The sequence below is a fragment of the Egretta garzetta genome, unplaced genomic scaffold (assembly GCF_000687185.1).
Source record: "Egretta garzetta isolate BGI_Z169 unplaced genomic scaffold, ASM68718v1 scaffold332, whole genome shotgun sequence".
In the NCBI taxonomy this organism is placed as follows: domain Eukaryota; kingdom Metazoa; phylum Chordata; class Aves; order Pelecaniformes; family Ardeidae; genus Egretta; species Egretta garzetta.
Genome location: NW_009258879.1, coordinates 103,446 through 122,617, shown reverse-complemented (window position 1 = coordinate 122,617; position 19,172 = coordinate 103,446). Strand labels below are relative to the sequence as shown.

Here is a 19,172-nt window from a genome sequence, read left to right as displayed (position 1 = left end):
AAAGGTTCTATAAGGAGCAGGAGAGCCTCTAGGCAAAGAACTTCAAAATTCTTCTCACCAGTAGGAACTGACTCCAGGGAAGAGCAGTTTTTATTCTCCTCAGATTCATTCCTGGCTTTTCTGCTGTAACACTGTCAACTGCAATGTATACACTGGCTCACTGTGAACTGGAATAACTGGAATATCTAATAGATACTAGCCAAAAGGAAAGTCACACAAACTGTGTTTTTTCTAGCAACTATGACAAATGAAGCATTTGTTTTCTGAAAAGCCACTAGAACTAGGTAAAAAACAAGATCATGACAACAGTTTTCTTTTTGACTAACTATATCCTGGATAAAACAAGATCATAAAAATTTCTGAAGGAGTATTCTTATGTTTCCTAATTATCTGGGCCTGATTTCCACAACGTGTCCTGCCCCAGTACCACAAATAATCCCAATGTTGTGCTAGTCCAGCTCTGTTTTTTTTCTAGTGTGTGAGTGAGCATATTTACCTGTTTCAGCCAGTGTGCACTACAGAGGCTTTCCAACCAACTAAGCCTGTCAGTCCATCTTCTGGATGTTTTTTCCTAACTCAAAGGAATCTGCCACCTTTCAAAGTCCTCAGTCATTGTAATTAATCCAGACTGGGGAAAGGGAAAGTATCCAAAGGGTTCTTTCATCTTACTGTGCCTGGGGAAGTGAATAGTAAGTTCACTACTGATGTGCTTAAGTAACCTATTAAGTTACAGAAATGTCATCTTTTCCAAATTAATGTTGAACAGCTCTGTATCTGTCCACTTTCGACCATACTGAGCAACAAGATTAACACTGCTTTCCCACAGCATCTCAGTGGATTTAATTAGTTATTAATTGCCTGCCCCTTTGATTATAATGAATTCTCAGACAAATTATTTAATTCCAGTTGCCTGGATAGCCAGCTTCCTAATGATTAATAAAAATCCTGCAGCATAACAGTAATCATTATAAACATCCATTAAAAAAATAATTATGTCACTATTGAAAATGCTGGGTGACTGGGAAGCCATTAATCAAATGCAAAGTGCTTTTTCAGTCTCACTAACTCTAATCAGTCATGGCACCTGAAGGTCTCCAAGTCTGCCACCCAAGCCCCGCGTCTAAACACAGAAGGTACCAAACACTGAGACCATATAATTCTCTGCTGCTTCAAAACTTTCTTAGAACAGAAGCGTGAACTGAAGTTGTTAGTTCAAGGCTCTGGCATGAGGGCCACAGAGCTCAGTCTCATCCAGGAGTACTTGAGCCTACAGATCTCGCTCCTGCCTTATGCCTATACCCGCACCAGTGTTTGTGTGTGCGTGTGAAACCATAACCCAGGCTGGCTAGGTGACATAGCAGGTTAGCAACTATGCTATAAAAATACATTTCTGAAACATAAAACTTCCTATTACATTTTGGGTACCCATAAATAAGCCCTTTACAGCCATCCAATGGCCAAATACCCAACATCCCTGAAAGAAAGCCTACAAATAATTAAGTGAAACAAAGAGGATCAAAACCCACAGCCACAAAGATTGGGCGTTTTGTTTTTTCTTCTTGTTTGTGGACATCACTAACATGCACAAGTTACATTTTTTTCCCCAAGAACGCCTCTGAAGAACTTCTGTTCTCTGCTGGAAATGGGAACTGTAACATGGAGCCTGTTATAAGGGCATGAGACAATGAAGAATGCAGAGTTAGTTTCAACCAGATCCTAGGGTTTATGTGGAGGGCTGCCTAACTGTCACATGCTTGGCTCTTGGAGTAGAATCCGATACCCTCTGTGAGGTGATGAGGGTCACTGTAGATGCTTTAGGGATGCTGGCCATGCCTGCCAATGCTAAGAGGAAACAGTGATTACAGGAGAGTTCTGGAAAAAAAAAAAAGATGTCGGTACCTAGCTCAGGGCTACAGAAAGGTAGCCCAGTTTGACTGGGATCAGCAACCTGTAAATCTTTATAGCAGGTAGTTGTCTCCAGGTACTCTTACAAAGGAGTCAGCAATGCCAGCAGCCAGATAGAGCACTTAGCAAGAAAGTTCTCTGCAGGATTCAACATCTATGTGAAATGTGGTATTCTCATCCAAAGGCAAAAGGGGCAGTTAATGACACAAGAGTTAGTTCGGGGTTTTGCTTCCAGGATTTTGTGGCCAGATACAGAAATGGTGAGGTTGTGTATTAAATCTCTCCAATATGGGTCTGAATATACTTTGGAGTACAGCTGCAAAAATGAATTGCAGCAATCCTGTATGTATATCAACAGCTATTTTGCAAGATGGATAGATCCCATACACATTGTAGTCCTTTCTGCATTACAGCCCTGCTACCAGTTAGCCTTTATTAGCCTGAGAACATTTAACCTTGCTGGACCTTAGTGAAATGAAGGAAATCTAATCTCGTGTCAGCTAAACCACTGCTTCAGGCAAGTAGTTTACCCAGGAGAAAAAACTGCCTCCCTTTCTCTCTCTCTCTCTCTATATGCTATGTTGGGTGATTCTCTTCTTTAACTTCTATTTGAAACTATTCCAGGGTGCAGTAATTCAGTTTGGATCCAGAGTATCTGTTTGCTTTTTCTGTGTATAAGAAAATAGGCCAAGTTAGATCAGTTCATCCAATGGTCCATGGATCCCTGGGGAGCCAGGGACTACTGCAACTAGTCTAGCAGGGGTAGTTAGGAAATGATAGGACTGAAATTGGTCTCTACCTTCACTGTAAAAAGCTGATGGTTCTGCCACCTGCAGTAAGCTGAAAGCAGCTATGTAGATTAGAAAGGTGAGTAGACTGGAGGAGGGAAAGTCGAGATTTTGACTTAAAGTTGTAGCTAAACAGATAGCTCTGTTTGAAAGAAAACCTTTTAAAATTGGTCAAGAAATGCTAATCAGTTGCTAGATCTCCTTTGTTTTCTGTTGTTATTTGTTCATCTTCGAAAGCAGCAGTGTATAAGATGCTAATTCAACCATAATGGAAATCCTAGTTCTTGCATATTGACTGCAATGGAAGGAGAACAGAAGGAGAAGGGAGTACAACACCATTATACTGGCTTTGCCGATAGTAATTTATAGTCCTACACTTGCTCTGCAGGTGGGAATGGAGATTCCTTCTCACTGTCTTTCAGCACTGTGTTCCTAGCACCAGGCCTGCATTTGAGACAGAATTGGCGAATTTCTAGTAGAAGATCAGTGGTTGTAGAGCAAAGCCGCACTTTACCAGTTCAAGAGAAATATGTGAAAGGACAAGTATTTCTGTGACCAAAATGTACACATTATACTAGAAGGACCAGATTGCTAGACTCTGGCTGGATTAGAAAAGATCTGAATGCCTGCAGTCTAAATTGTATGTTCCAGATGTTGGGTGCTGAAGCAAAGTCTCTACCTGCTCTTTGTTGCATCATGTCACTGGAAGGAAGGAAGCTTCCACCCGCAATAATGCACAAAGCAGAAAAGAGTTCAACTGCTTCCCGGATTCTGAAGTATCTTCATGACGTTGATAAGAGGGAAAGAAATCTTAACTCGAAAGGAGTCTGATGCAGTGCTTTGAAGAAGCTAATCATCTGCTCTTCTTCCAGTCACCTGCCAGAAAAAAACTATATACATGTATACCAACCAAAGGTCTGATCTCTAATGCTGTCATGGCTGAGTCAGCTTCCCTGCTTATACCTCTACTCTGTGTTAAAGAACAGGAAAGGACTGATGGGTTAATAAATTCACCTAGGATATTTCTACAATTTTCAAGGAGAATTCTGACTGGGGAGATGTGTGAGTATCTATTAGGGAACAGAGCTGAGGAAAAAAAAAAAAGGGGGAGTGTACAGAGCAGATACATTAGTGGAATACCATGGCCATTTTTCTGCTTCAGTCCCCAGGTGGGGATCCTGGCACTTCAGCTGCAGAAATCATGTCTGCACACAGTGTATTTATCTTGCTCATGCCACAGCTCCCATCTGGCATCCAGACTTCTATACTTTTCAGTAAATGACGACACATATGTGCGTCCAAAAATAATTTTGCATATATATCTAGAATTGCTTCCCAAGTCAAGCTGATATTATAATGAACTGATAATATTGGGAAGTAAGCATGTTTGACCCTTTTTATTGACTGATTGCATAAAATGGTGCAGGCTTTTACAACCACTTTCTCTTCTAAAATGAAGGTGGTTCAACAGATACTGTATATTGCAGGATACAAGGCTCTTTTGAACATCTAGGCATTACACCTGAGGGGAGCGTGAAGAGTTCAAAGGGGGAGAAGAGAGTCTCCATAATAAAGCTGAATGCAGGCACGAGATGCTGTACTGTATGCTGTGGGTCAAGTCTGACTCATGGGTAGTTCTCGGAGGTATCTTCATTACGGCCAGCAGCCTCTCTCCTAATGATGAAAGTGAAAGTGGCACCCCTGAATTAAAAAGTGGCACATCTCCTGTAGCAGAGCGAGTGACCCTCGATCTGCACTGAGCAGTGATCTTCCCAAATTCCTCATTACTGAGCTCAGCAGAAACAATGCCAGATGAACAGCAGAAAATCCTATCACAGCAGACACAATTAGTCTCTTATCCTGCCATTGCAGGGTACAATCTAGGTCAGGAACCCTGACCTCAGCACACACTCACATGCAGTCAAATGCACACATTCATCCAAAACACTGCAAATGAGTTTCAGAACTGGCAAGCTGTAGAGTATGCATTGCGAATACTGTATCAGTGGGGCTCGTGACCAGGGAATTGTCCTGATGCCAAATGTGCTAGTGTGACTTCCCTCTCCTTTTAAGAGATAATACAGATTATCTGACACCTATTTTGACTTAACATTCCCACTGCAGAAGCTCCCTGGCTAATACATAACTATTTTCCCACTGCTGATGAAGACAACAATGAATAAATAAATGAGAAAAAAAAAAACCAGACTACTGTAAGTGAAGACGGGCTATTCTTTTGTGACAGTGCATCTTTAGGCTTTTATAAGAGCTTCCGAGGGTCTAACAGCCAGCTAGCTCTTCATTTAGCCAGCACGTACCATTCACTAAAGCATTTAATTAGGAAAGTAATTGATTGGTCCAGCAGAACTTTGAACATCATCCAAGAAATTTACAGGAGTAAAAAAAGCTCAGCCAATCATTCACTGGAAGTGTAAATAATTTAGAAGATGGAGTTCTCTTTTGTCTAACATGTAATAGTAGCTCCTAAATGAGATGTTTATTTTTTGTTCTTGAGAACATGCTGCCCACAAGAATTCTGAAAGTAGAGTTTAACCACTGAGCCTGACTTCATGATAATCTGCATTTAGGTACCTTTGAGTTAGTGACTTGAGCACTAAGATTATTTTGTCTTTTTTTTATTTCCTAAGATTGAGTTTGCAGTCAAAAGCCTTGGGATGCCCAGTGCCGGGTTGGATCCCAAACCGTTCCAAAGGCTGGAGAACCAGCACATTATATCTATTCATATCATATTCGTATCCACATCTTCAAATGCCGAGGAAGCATAAATCTGGGTCTTGGTGTTTCTAAGAATTGTGGCCCATTGTTATGAGGAAAATGCAAACCAGGAAACAGGGTCAACTTTGAACAGGGAGGTGTTGGGGCTGGTGTTTTTTCAGTGCAGAGCTGTCCTTTTAGGCACCTTAATTCAGTAAATGCCTCGGAGGGAAGTAATAATGACTTCAAAGGGGTTTATGCACAAAAAAGGTGATTTTACGTACAAAAGCCAAAGACAAGGTAAATATTAACATGGTACACTATCAAGCAAATGCTTGATCCTATACCGACTGGGATCCTGAGGCAGTCTTGAGTCACATTAAGTTTGATTTGTGTACATCTAGTAAAGTCATTTGAAATAGACTGGCTGAAGGGAAGCAAATAGACCAGACTCTGGGTCCTTGAAGGTGATGTGTGAAACATTAGCCTGAGAAAGCAACCTGCAGCATTTTTGTTCAGGAGCAAGCACTAAGAAAAAGATGGCAAGTGCTGCCTGAATTACTGGGGAAGAAAAATAGGAGAAAAGAATGACAAAGTTTGAGGATTAAATGATCCTGAAGGAAATGCAAAGACTAATCAACTTTGGAAAACTAAGTTGTGAGTACCAAGAGATCAGGGACTCGGCCTGCAAGGCCCTGCCAGTCCCATCTGCTCAGTCCAGAATGAGTTCTTAACTCTCTGCTCCAAGGGAACTGCATTACCTTTGAGTAGGGCAAATAACAGCTAGCCCTTTAGATTATTATCACTACTACCACACCAACTGATACTGAGTTTGTGAGCTAACACAATGTTTCCACTCTTTCAGTTCAATAGCAGAGTGGGTGTATGGAAATGTCATCATTTTGGCAATCAATCAATTTATTAAAGTCTCTGCTGAAAGGCCAAACAGATTCTGTTATGCTGAATGAATAGCAGCTCCAGCCAAGCCTGGAAATGAGATGGGAAACTGCTCCTGCTGCAGGCTTAAGAAAAGCCTTTTTTTTCCTTTCTGAAAGTGGCTAGGGTGTGGTTTAGTTCCTTTCCTTTCTTACCAACATGTGGGTTTATATAAGAAGATGAGACTCGAAGATGAGCATTTAGAAACCATTTTCTTGACAAAGCTGGTGATGGGGAACAGAGAGAGATGTGTGCCTGAGCTGAGATACGCTGTCAAGGAAGCCTTTGGTCCTAACTGGCCATGAATGGGGTGTTGCACCTTGAGGGCAGTTTGGTCACTGGTGGTTGCTTGTGACATCTGCCAGTAGGACCTGTGTCAGTAACAAGTGAAGCACAATTTTTTACTGATGTGACTATTCCTAACTCTATTCAAATATGCAAAAAGGAGTGATAAGTTCATTGTAACTTTTTGTGCTGTGACAGTATTGAAAAGCCTCAGTTAGGCAATAATACCCCTCTAGTCTGAGGGACTTACATGTTGTAAAATTAGTAATGGTTTCCCTAGATTTCCGGAACAATACACTGGAGAACAGGTGAATATAAAGATCCAACAGTAGCTGGGGTGGGAAAGGTAACAGTGCTGGGACTGTGGCTTTCTAGATTTAACATGATTGCAACAGAGAAACCTGCAGATTATTTCTGAATGCCACTGCAGTAGGTAGCTATCATGCAGACATCAGCCTATAGCAGTAGAGATGGGGTATGCCAGGGCTATAGGCACCCCATAAAACACAGAAATGAACCCTCTAATCCTGTTCCCATAAAGATTTTTGATCTCTTCTAAACAAAGTAGTGCCTGAACTAGCAGTCAAGTGTGAAAACAGACTGGTTGTTCCTCTCTTCTCCCTCAGTTTCTAAACCAGATGCCATTCATGCATCCGCACTACTTAGAAAGCCAGCTCATAGAAACAGATCTTATTTGAGAAACTTGCTTGTTGACTCTGCTGAAGAAAGCCTCCAGAAGCCCCTAAAGAAGTATATGCATTTGGTGATAGGGCAAGAAGGATACTTTTCCACTGCAGAAGAAAATCATTTATCAAAATTGTGCACCCAAAATCTTGCCATAAAATTGATGCAGATCTTTCTGAACTTTCTAACTTGAGGCAACCGGAACTGGGACTGGGGAAGTGAAGAGTGCATGGTTACAGTGATTCTGACATTTCACGACTGATAAGTGGCCTAACTTTGCAAAGCAATGCATTCATTCACAGGTTTACTTTAGGCCCATCTCTTATTTTAATTTGAAATTTTAACTCCTCTTTTGGTGCTCTAACTTTCATAATTAAGGAAATAACAAGCATATGCAAACCACTCATAAGATCCCTCTACTCCAGTGGGATGGACAGGCAGGGAAACAAAATCCCAGCAAAACAGCATTCAGTGGAATATTCCATTACAGGACTGAAACATATGTAAAAACCAAACAAGTGCTTCCAATTAAAACTGATGACTGATAGAAATAGAAGAACTTGCCCAGTCATAGGAGTGCTATTACCGGTATCTTTTCCCTGACAAATTAACCAGCTGATCCAAACCTAATGATTAAGTATGATTAAAACAGCATCAATTTCCCTCATAAAACCTTAATTCCAGGACTGGCAGGCCAGGTAATGTTACTTATTTTCTGTAATAAACTATTCTGCTTAGAAAATGTCTCAGTTCCCAACAGGAGAGAGAGGAGCAGTTAGATTTTTGAGGCAAGCCAGGAAAACTCTTGTTTTCATCCCCTCATATCTTCAAGCCAACTCTGGAGCACAGCAGCAGATAAAATTAGCAATCAAGTAGATTTTTTTCGCTAACTAACCTATGAGCTATAATTTTTATGTAGATCCTTTTTATTAGGAATTACCAACAGTTTGGAGTCCATCCAGCTGCAGGGGAGCAGCATGCACTTGCATCCCTAACTGTTTCTAAACTAAAATATTTTAGCTAAGGTATAAACCAGAATCCCTGTCCCATGTTAATGTTGTCAACTTAGAAAAGAGAGCAAAAATGACATTTCCTGTTCCTTCCAAATTATTTCTACTGGCAGAAAATAGGATTATTGTGAAAATGCATAAATGACTCGTTTACACACATAGCCTCAAAGCCAAATTCACCGCACAGGGATTTACCAGAGGAAGGAGAAAAGGGCAAAGTAAGTCCTGAAGAGACTGAGAAAGTCCTGAAGCATCCCTTTCCTGGCCCAGCAACAGCATGGGCAAGGCAGCCTGACAGTAACATGCTGCTATAGCAGCCATGAGGGTGTGCAGCCATTCATGTTGTGGCTAAAGGCACTGAAGTGCATTGCAAGATTTGCATCTATATATTGAAGATTTTTCAGGCCATGTTAGTGAACCACTTTCATCTCCTAGAGGTATATGGAAAATGCTAGGATATAATGCAAAGGAGAGGCCTCCCCTAGACACCTTGACTAAAAATACAGTGCACTGTACATGCACTCTAGTTCAGCCCTGCATTTGTGTGCTGTCCATAATGTACCAAAGTACTTGGAAATGGAAAATTAAATACATTTAAAATGTTTTAATTGGATGCATCTAATGAAGAGGCAGAGTGGCTAATACTCTCTGTGCATGGTAATTTCCTGTGTGTATGCTTCTCTTCTATTTTGATTTAGAAGCTGGCAGAGGTTTTTCCTTTTTTTTTTCTTGATATTACTTTTGGAAATCTTAATTTTAGTAAGGAATTCTGTGGGTATTCTTAGTGATCAGAAGCCCTGTAGTCCACAGGTGAAGAAACCACCCTGGCTTCCCCAGGGGACAATGGGTAACTACAACTATGTCTCAACTAGTGTCAAATAACGTGTTTGGCTGTGCAGAAATCAGAGGAAAGCCAGGACAGATGAGGCAAATGACTAAGCACATTATCACCAGTTTATCAAAATATTGGTAGACTCAAGCTAAGCATCTAAGTCCCTTAAAGTGTTTGGTTCCCAGCTGACCAGCTTGGTGGGTTTTGATTTGTTGAAATGCGATTGTCTGCAAGGCATTTGTCACATTTAAAGCTGCTCTCCTGCCTCTGCTGCCCAAGCCTGAGAAGGCTCTGAAGCTCTGGCAGCTTGCTTGAAAGGCACAATGAGCAGGCAGCAATGCAATGCTGGCCTCATTACTCTCCTCTCTCCCATCAGAGTTCCTGTCCACTGCTAGGGTTTGGGGTGTCCTCCAAGGACGAACCTGGGGCTACTTTTTGCCTTCTCAGGAAGCGTCTTTCCAAGCAGCAGTGGGCATGCTTTGGTGGCTATTACTCCCTACTGCCTTGCAACTAACAGCCAAGAAAGATGTTGAGAGCGAGGCGACCTAAGATGTGTACCAGTCTCCAGGGAAGCAGTGGCAGCTCTGTCAGAGACACAAAAGTCTTCTGGGACAAGCCACCAGTGGGTTTATCCCATGCAAGAGCTCTCTGTTAGGCACTAGAAGTGATTCTCTGTGTGTGTTCCCTCATGAGTTTCTGACACCAGAGTCTGTATTTTGCCGGTGGTAACTACCTGTGTCACAGTGTGGATTTCCAGGCCACGCGCTGGATATTGCTGATATTGCATTATCTGAAAAAAGAAGCTTAAAAGGAAGCAGAGTGAATCCATTCAAACCAAATCCCCATGCTTCATAGCTCTGCTCCTATCTGCCTCTCTCTGAAGAGAGGGCTCACCCCTGTTTATCACCATCTCCTTCTTTGCATGAGGCTTATTCTGCATCTTACACCGGTCTCACAGCCCCAGCAAGCACTGTTGGCCAACACTCTTTGCTGTGAATGACAAATGCTAGATCTGAGGGTCTGTAGCAAAAGCAGATTAATGGCAGACATACTCCTTTGCAATGGTTCACAGTAAGCCATGCCTCCTCAAATTCACCTCAATCCCTTCAATGCTTTTCTGTCTTCTAAATTGCAGCTAAGTAAAAGGGTGTGCTGCTTTCGGCTGGGACAGAGTTAATTTTCTTCCTAGTAGCTGGCATAGTGCTGTGGTTTGGATTCAGTACTAGAAGAATGTTGATAACGTTGATGCTTTAGTTGTTGCTAAGTAGTGCTAAGACTAGTCAAGGACTTCTCAGCTCTCAGCTCTGCCAGGGGCACAAGAAGCTGGGAGGGGACACAGCCAGGACAGCTGACCCCAGCTGACCCCATGGATATTCCAGACCATATGACAACATGCTCAGTATATAAGCTGGGGGAAGGAGAAGGAAGGGGGGACGTTGGGAGCGACAGTGTTTGTCTTCCCAGGTCACCATTACACGGGGTGGACCCCTGCTTTCCTGGAGAGGGCTGAGCACCTGCCTGCCATGGGAAGGAGAGAATGAATTCCTTGCTTTGCTTTGCTTTGCTTGCACGTGCGGCTTTTGCTTTCCCTATTAAACTGCCTTTAGCTCAACCCACGAGCTTTCTCACTTTTACCCTTCAGATTCTCTCCCCTGTCCCACTGTGGGGGGAGTGAGTGAGAGGCTGTGTGATGCTTAGTTGCCAGCAGGGGTTAAACCATGACAAAGGGCAATTAGGTTTCAGTGATTAAAATTATTTACTTACCATACGTAACAGCTGGAGCATCTCCACATATCTGGGGAAAGAGACAACCTTTTATTAATTGCCATCAAAACAATGCTGAAGGGTGGATTGAGTAGCTTCAGTTTTAGGAGAGCAACAGATAGGTTATAACGATGAACTTACACTTTTTCTGAAGACATCAGCTCCTGGGCAATGAGGTAAGCTCTGGACTGGCCTTTTTTCTGTCAACAGCAAAAACCAGGGACAATTAAGAGACGTCTCATTCCAAGAATTAAAGCAGTGTTAGAGAGCACTTTGAACTGCCATATTCCTTCAGTAAAAATAGTGACCAGGCTTTTATTCTTTGTTGTTCAGTGCCTGGCATCCTGGAGTCCGTTCCATGACAGAGTGTTTCTGCAATTCAAATACTTGTAATATAGTACAATATAATAGCTGCTAAGGCAGATGCCAAGTTTGAAAAATGTGTTCCTATTGAAGAAGTAGAGAAATTTTCTGTTGGTTTTTTACAGGTCCAAAATTGGTCAGAGAAGCAGAAAGTGCTTAGCTTTGAGTAGGCTAGTTTCATGGTTGTTGGGGCTCATACCATGTGTTTAGTAGCCTTAATTACACAGAAAAGGGAGTTCTTTACCACAGTGGTCATATTCCAAACTGTCCTGACTGCAGTGAGACCTGTGGAAGCAAAGGGGGCAAAGGGCTTTATTGCATGCCAAACAAAATATCTAAGCTAAATGGCCATAAATATCTCCAGAAAGCAAACGGTTCAGTATCCAGCAGACAACGTTGTTAGAAATTTCAGTGGCATCTGACTTAACTGGTAGGCATCTCAGAAGACACAGAAAACTGTGAAAGAAGCAAGGTGTATGGCTCTGAGCTGCAAGTGGCTAATTAGCGTATTTTGCTCCTATTTCATGATTCATCCTTATGGTAAGAAACAACCAATGCACTGAAATATTTACTGAAAGGAATCTACTGGGAACAGTTTGACTTACTGAGCAGTGGTGAAGTAGGGAACTAAAATAGTAGTTCAGTAGTAGTAAAGAAAAGCAGCCCTCAGTGACCTAAAGCAGACTCGGGAAATGAGTTCAGCAGCAAGACTTAGCAACATTTTTCACCAGACCAGGTATGCTGGAAACCCACTGCTTACAGATCCCGCTTCTGAAAGCCTACTCCGGGGAGACCAGGACTTGCTGAGATATGATGCAGTCCCTTGGTGTAACAGTCAGGTGGGAAGTTTGTGGTTGTATTTCCTCCACAGAGTCTGCATGAGGGGGCTTCTAGGGGTCAGGGGACATGAAGCTTTGTTGGGGACCCCCATAAAAAGCATTGATAGGACCCCAAACCCAAATTCAGCTTCCCACAAATACTGAATTCCCAAATCACACTTCATAAATCAGATACAGAGTCAGGATTTACACAGCAGTAAAAAATGTCTAAGCCAGTTCAAGCTAAGTGCATTATAGACTTTTTACTCTCTATCCCTCCTCCTCATTAGCATTCCCTTGCACTGCAGGTGTTCTGGCACACGATAGAAGTATCTGAGTTGCTCAAAGTCCCATTCCATCATCACAGTGAACCATCTGCCACTTTTTGTATCTATAGAGAGATCAGCTTGTGGATTTCAGGATTTTCTTCACCCCCCAACATTTCTGTTTCATTCTGCCGGCTGCAAACAGTGTAGGAAAGAATGAAACATTCCCTGAAGCCGAAATTCAGTCATGTGGACACTTGTATGTGACGGAACAGAAGTTATATTTTTAAGATTCTTCTGGTTTTAATTACTTTAGGTATTCATTACAAAAGCAAGGAATTCAATCACCAACAAGTGGATTCACCACTGCCTACTTCAGAGGAACCACGGGTCAGTCAAAGCCTGTTGCAAGTAGATGTCAGTACTGACCGCACATACGAGCAAAGGAAAGACTTCTGTTTCTAGGGGCATACTAGAGATGCCTCGCTGCTCTGAGTTTTCACCTGGGCGGTGATGGACCGTAAGGAGGATTACAGTCTTATTGATAGTGAATATGAGTGAAAAAGTCCTGATGAAGATGATTAAATGAATGAGGCTTCATGTATAGAAAATGGACAGTGTCAGACTGACTTTTTTTTTGTCTTTAGTTTATTTCTGTGTACTTTTACTGGGAGGCAGTTGAAGATTCCAAGAGCCAAAAGAAATACAGAGTGAACTAGTCATCAGGCTCAGATGTCTAATCCATCCCTCTAGCACTAGGAGTCTGAGGGTAGACTGTCCCCTAGTGCTTTGTTCCTTTTAGCTGATGGGTGCCAAAGAGCATGCTTTGAATCACTTACTTTTGGAGAACTACACTACAGTTTAATAGAGTGCACTAGAAAGATCTTACATTTTTTCCTTAGTTTCACTTTCCTGCTGGGAGCAAGTATCTGATTGCCCCTTTCTCCCTGGTTCCACTTTGTGAACCACCTCTTGAAGATCATGATGTGCCTCTCCTGGCTGTCCCAGCTGCTGTAGGAACACATTAGAGGCACTGCGAGTTTTCTGTTCTCTCTCATTGTCTCTACAGGGGCGTAGAGGGGTGTGTTTCTGTCTGGGTCACCTGCCCCAATGCTGGCTGCCCAGCATGTCCTCTGTGGACAAGCCTGGGTCCACAGTGCCAGGAAGCAGAGTGCATTTCCCCAGCAGGCCAGGCCCACTTTCCCTTTGCATACACATACTGTCGCACTCTGTAATTCCCTTATGATTAATATGTTTTAGCCAAGAGACAAAACACAGGGACCCCAGTGTCACATGGCCTGTCTAGGGCGAGTTTGAGACAGTGTCTCTAGGCGTTGCCTGTCTTGTGTTATTTAATTGCTGTTTGTTTAACCAGGAAATGAACTCTGAGATTGACGACAATTTCCGGAGACAGACTTCTGGGAATCGGGGATAGAGGGGGTGCAGGTCCCTCAACCATCAACTGAAACAAAGTCCGAGTGGTTATTAGAACACTGCCAAGCTGCCACCTTTTTAGTAATCTTTACTCCCTGCAGCCAGTCCTGTGGCCAGCCCTGTAGTATGGTTCCTTCCCAGTTCCCACTTCAGAAGCTGCACTCCAGGCCTCACTGCGTGCCTCTGCTTAGCAGATGGAGGCCATGCAGCTGTGTGGGGACCCTCAGCTTTCTGCTTCACTGAGTCTGCTAGTCTCATAGCCTCATCACCCCACCCTCCCCAAAACAAAATGCTTAATAAAACACTTGCAATATACAATATAAAATTGCAATATATAACTGAAATATCTCCCCATTCTCTCCACTCTGAAAAACATGCTGGTGCCAGGAAGGTCACGAACACAAAAGCACTTTAGCCAGGTTAGGAGCTTGTACAGTTGCCACAGCTCAGCTGATCGGCATAAATGGCAAAGCAAAGGTGATACTGTGCAGCCATCTCTCCATTGGTTAACAATCTAAGCCCTACAGCCCTCCTCCAAATGGATACCAAGTTTACTGATGGAGAATTAGCACCTAGAGATGACTTGCAACTTGCTCAGAGTTTCTCCTTCTCCAACAGCCCATATTTCTCAATGTATAATGAAGCACACAACCGCTAGAAAGCTTTTGTTTAGAACAACAAAGATGTAAAAGCCTGCAGCTCTTTACAGAGCACATGTGTGAGCACAGTGGAAGTTAAGTACAAGTCTTAGGTAGTTCAAACTGAGAAACTTTAGGTTTCATGTCCCTTCTGTGCCTTCTGATAGAACAAACATTGGGGCTGAGAAGGGGCAAGTAGTGAACAGTTGTGCTGACCTAGCTGTTGGCAGGACCTTGAGCAGAACCAGATTGGTCTTCTGATCCAGCTTAAATAATTGTGGGACTGGGGGTGAGTCTGCCTCCATGGGGCTGGAATGGGGTTGCATGGCCTCAGAGCAGCACAGGTAGATCACAGAACATTAGTACTGTGCAAGCCACTCATCTGGAGTAGTTGGGGAGTAACCCTTTGCATTTCACAGGCAAGGTAGCTAGTCAAGACACAGAAGCAGCAGCTCCATTCTTGCACGTGCCACCAGCCTGCCATTCTGACATGGACAAACTGCATCTCTCTGTGCATTTTCCTGCGTGTGTGTCTTATTTCACAGACTCCTCAGGGTAGGTGCACTGTAGTTGGATGGGTACCCAGCACAAGGGTGCTACTGTCACAGTCAAGAGGCTGACAGCAGTTTGCAAGCTTCAGCCTCAGAGCTGAGTGACTTCATAATGCCCCTTTTGTAATTATTATGAACTATGTAGCAGTTCACAGTGATGTCACAGTGGTGCCAACAGTAAGCTGAGGCGTTACAAGAACAAGTGACTTTTTCAGGCTGGCTCTGTGAATCAGTGAGAGAGAAGGAAAAGCAGTCCCCATATCCTGTCTCCCAGGCTCCATCCTTGAAGAGCTAGATTGCAGCTCTCCTGGGGAATCTGTGTAATTATATAAATCAAGAGCTGTCCCTTGAAAGGCGTCTGAATTAGGTGCTTCCTCAAGGCACACAAATCTGTCATTCCCAACTCCAGCACGTTTCAGTTTTGTGTGTGTGTGTGTTTTAATATGTGAAGGTTAAAGGTTTGCAAAACAGAATGATTAATGGAGTCTGGAAACCAAGCCCACCCAGTGGAAATGGATAAGGAGCAGCAAAGGCAGTTTTATGTACTGCTGCCATGAGACAGGAGCTGCCCTGCTTGTTGTGAGACTTTGTGGCTAAGCTCAGCGTTCCCTGTTTGTGCAGGGCGCAGGTCCCCTCCATCTGCCATAATGGGTTGTTGCCCCCCTTTTCATCCACTGCCTTTTACTGTGATACTTGGGAGAAGGGTGGAGCATCGTGCCCCCCGTGCTGCCTTCTCACGAGTACAGCAATCGGGATTGTTTCTGTTTGAAGTTCCCCTTCATGCCCCGCCACCCAGCACACCACTGATGGTAATGAACACACCTCCAGTCTGGCTAGGATTAGAAATATTAAACCTGAAGTCCTAAAGGACTACCCAGAATGCTTTGGGTTTTCAGTGGCATAAAATCCAGCCACATCTGGTCTCAATTCCCTTTATACCATTTTGCTCTGGTTACATGCTATTCACCTTGCTACAGGCTTTCACATTTTGCCACCAGGGTGAGATCACATCTCTCGGATGCTAGCTGTATACAGTTCCTTGTAACATATTGCTGGTTTTTGACTAAACTCGACAGTATTTGTATACAGATTGGTTTACTTTTAGATTTCCCATAAAGTTAACTGGCAGGCAGATCTGTGTTCTGGATGAAAGAAATGTCTTTATGTTCCAGCTATGGCTTTATTACTTGTCCTAGATTTGTATTAATTTATTTCCTGAGTCCTTTATAGACTGTAATTCTTACAGATATGTTTTTATATATATATATATATACACATAAAAAGACATATATAATTATACAGACTAATCACATTCTTTTCTTACTATTCTTCTGAAAGTCTCTTCAGTTCTTCAGATCAAACTCCCTCCTGTGTTTACAGGTAGGCTTAAGAGAGCACTTTTAATTGTTCCTTTACCTAGTGGCTTAACGTAGGGTTTGCTATATGTCATTCCTAACTATAACAGCATTCTTAAACTAGCTGATGTTGCTACAATATTCCTAGCACCCCATTTACCCAGCCACTGCTTTCTCCTTCCAAAGGCACCCTGTAAAGGAAAGTGGGATGGTAGGGTTAGGGTAACGGTTGGACTTGATCTTAAAGGTCTTTTCCAACCTAAACAATTCTATGATTCTGTGGCTCTAAGACTCAGCCTCTTATCACCATGGTGCAAATTGTGCAACTGATCGCAGTCTAAATGCCTTCCATTGACTATTGGGGTTATTTTTAAGCCTGTTACTTTGCTTGACCAGCATACCTTTAGCATGTGTGTGACACAGTCTGGATCAAGCAGCGTGATGGAAGTAGCTCTTGAAGCCCGGTCCAAGACAACACGTTTTACAGTGTTGTTACAAAACCGTCTGCATGGCTCTCTGCAAGATGCTGGAAAAGTGAATTCTTAAATTGGTGGATGGGTTCCTGTCCCTTACCCATCCCCACAGAACCCAAAGCCTGTGCTTCATCGCTGTGTATTTCTTCAGAAAATTTTCACACCCCCATGGGGCCTCTGCTGCATCTCCCTGCTGTGGTTTGTCCCACAGGAGTTTGCCCTTCCCCAAGCCTAACCTACTTTCCAGAGCAGAGCTGTTAATGTAGTGGTAGGAAAGCAGATGCATTCCTGATACTATCATCTCAGTGCATCCCTTGAAAGGCTTGATGTTCCCACAATGAACCTAAAGGGTAGCACCTAGCTTTCTGCCCTGCCTGCAAGTTTGATCTCTAATTTGCATCACGTTTTTTTTCTTTTCTGGATCCAGCATAAAAATCACTCCTCCCTGCTGGGTCCTTATCTTCAGCCATATGGAGGGCTGTGTGTGGTAAAAGATTTGTCTTTGGGGCTCCCTTCAGTTCCGTAACAACTGGAGGCTGTAGGAGGTTAGTGACAAAAAGCACCAACTGGCCAGAAGATCCAGTCTTAAAAAGTATCTACAAGAAAGGAACTGTCTGAAGACTCTCGCTTGAAGATTCTGACACTAAAAGGAGAGGCGCAAGCTATGGAGGGGTAGCTGATGATCCAGCATATGCAGCATCTTCCTCAAACTACTTGAGGCAATTAAAAAATTCAGATCATAATGAGCAACAGGTGAAACCTACCAGCATGTGTTGATTTTAGTCCATTTCAAACCATGGAGCCGAGCTTCTCAAAAGTAGACTTTCAAGATTATATTGTCTCTAGTTCTGATCTTTTTAAAATTGGAAATTCTGAGAATGCTACAAAGACTAAGTTCTGCCAAAGGGAACTCAGTTTGAAGTTGGTGTCTAGTCAAACCTGAACTATTAAGCTCATTTCCCCTTTAATTCCTTTAATGCTCGTTAGCTGGGTGGGTCCAAGATGGATTTATGTGTTTTTAGCAGTAAAAAACAATCACAAAGTTCATGTTTGAATCAAGCTCAATGATGAGAGGAAAAATCTGGAATTCTACGTCCTGGACTTTCAGCATTTGTCTAGCAAGTGAAGGTTCAGAGGTAGGAGATAAAGAGAAAGTCCTTATTTTATTTGATACAAGTTTTTTGTTCCTAACTGGAATCCCTAATTCCTTTTTTTTTTTCTGTAGGCAGCTCAGATGCCATCACATAACCTTGAGAGCCCAGTGCAGAAAAGCCATGTGTCACCTTCTGATAAATTGGGAGGGATTTAATTAGATGAACACATATAAAAGACACATGAGTGAGAGATGGCCCAGGAGCTCTTCTAAATTAGCTTAGCAGGAGGAAAAAAAAGAGTGAATCTCCATCAGTAGCAAGTGAAGGGCATCACTTTTTATAATATAACCAAGTAGAATCACAAAGGTTAAGAAAGCTTACAGCATTACCTGCCTCTGAGTTCTCTAGGTTGTTATCATATGCCAGTGGACTGAAGAGAAGGAAATAAAGTGCTTATTTAAGCAGAAAGAATGAATTTTCACTGTTAGTCTTACACAGAAGAATCAAAACCACCAGGTGACTCCTGATTACAAATGCTTAGCTTCTCGGGGTCTGAGGTACTCCCAGTGGAATGAAGGCGACAGTTTGAAACCTACCTCCTGTTTTACATTTTTATACCTGCCCCGCTCCAAATAGGTTTTTAGCAATAAAAACGTCTGTAACACAGTAAAGGTGAAAGCCCCTCTTTCTTTGCTCTTTAAAATAAAGCTGATATAATGTAAAAAATACCTCGACACATATTATTGGCTATGATTCAAATTGTTTACAGAACAGGGGTTCCAGCAGGCCCTAAAAATTTCTCAGCACTCGTGTGAATCTGGTCACCAGGAGAGCAGGGATTCAAAGGAGACAAGCTGTTGAAACAATACCAGGAAATGTGTGTACAAAGCTAATTTTTTAAATTACATTTATTTATAAAAATGAGCCTTAAAAAGAAACATCAGAGGAAAAAATTCTGCTGCAAACTGGAAGTCGTGCGATTCTTCAGCAAGCAGACTAGGAGAAAGCAGGTGAGAAAAGCCAAAGCATGCTGCTTGCATTTTGGTACAGGAATTCAGCCATGACTGAAAGCCAGCAGGTAGAATCCAGCTCAATGCAAATGAAAATCATGTATCTGAACACAGGGAGGAGATTTTATCTAGGCTGTTCCATGACTTTATTTAAACTAAGTTTCCCAGAGGAGGAAAAAATCTCCGAGGAAAAAAGATAACTTTGCTTGCAACTGATTCGTTTGTTTCGTGTCAGCAAGGAGATCAAACCG

General features: G+C 42.6%; 1 protein-coding gene across 1 annotated transcript in view; it reads right to left on the bottom strand.

The window, feature by feature from the left end:
* FGD5 (FYVE, RhoGEF and PH domain containing 5) overlaps positions 1 to 19,172 on the bottom strand; it is a 91,965-nt gene that overhangs the window by 41,200 nt on the left and 31,593 nt on the right. Inside the window, 2 exon segments of the mRNA XM_009633806.2 lie at positions 10,920 to 10,950; positions 11,061 to 11,119. Coding sequence (XP_009632101.2) covers positions 10,920 to 10,950; positions 11,061 to 11,119 — 90 coding nt within the window.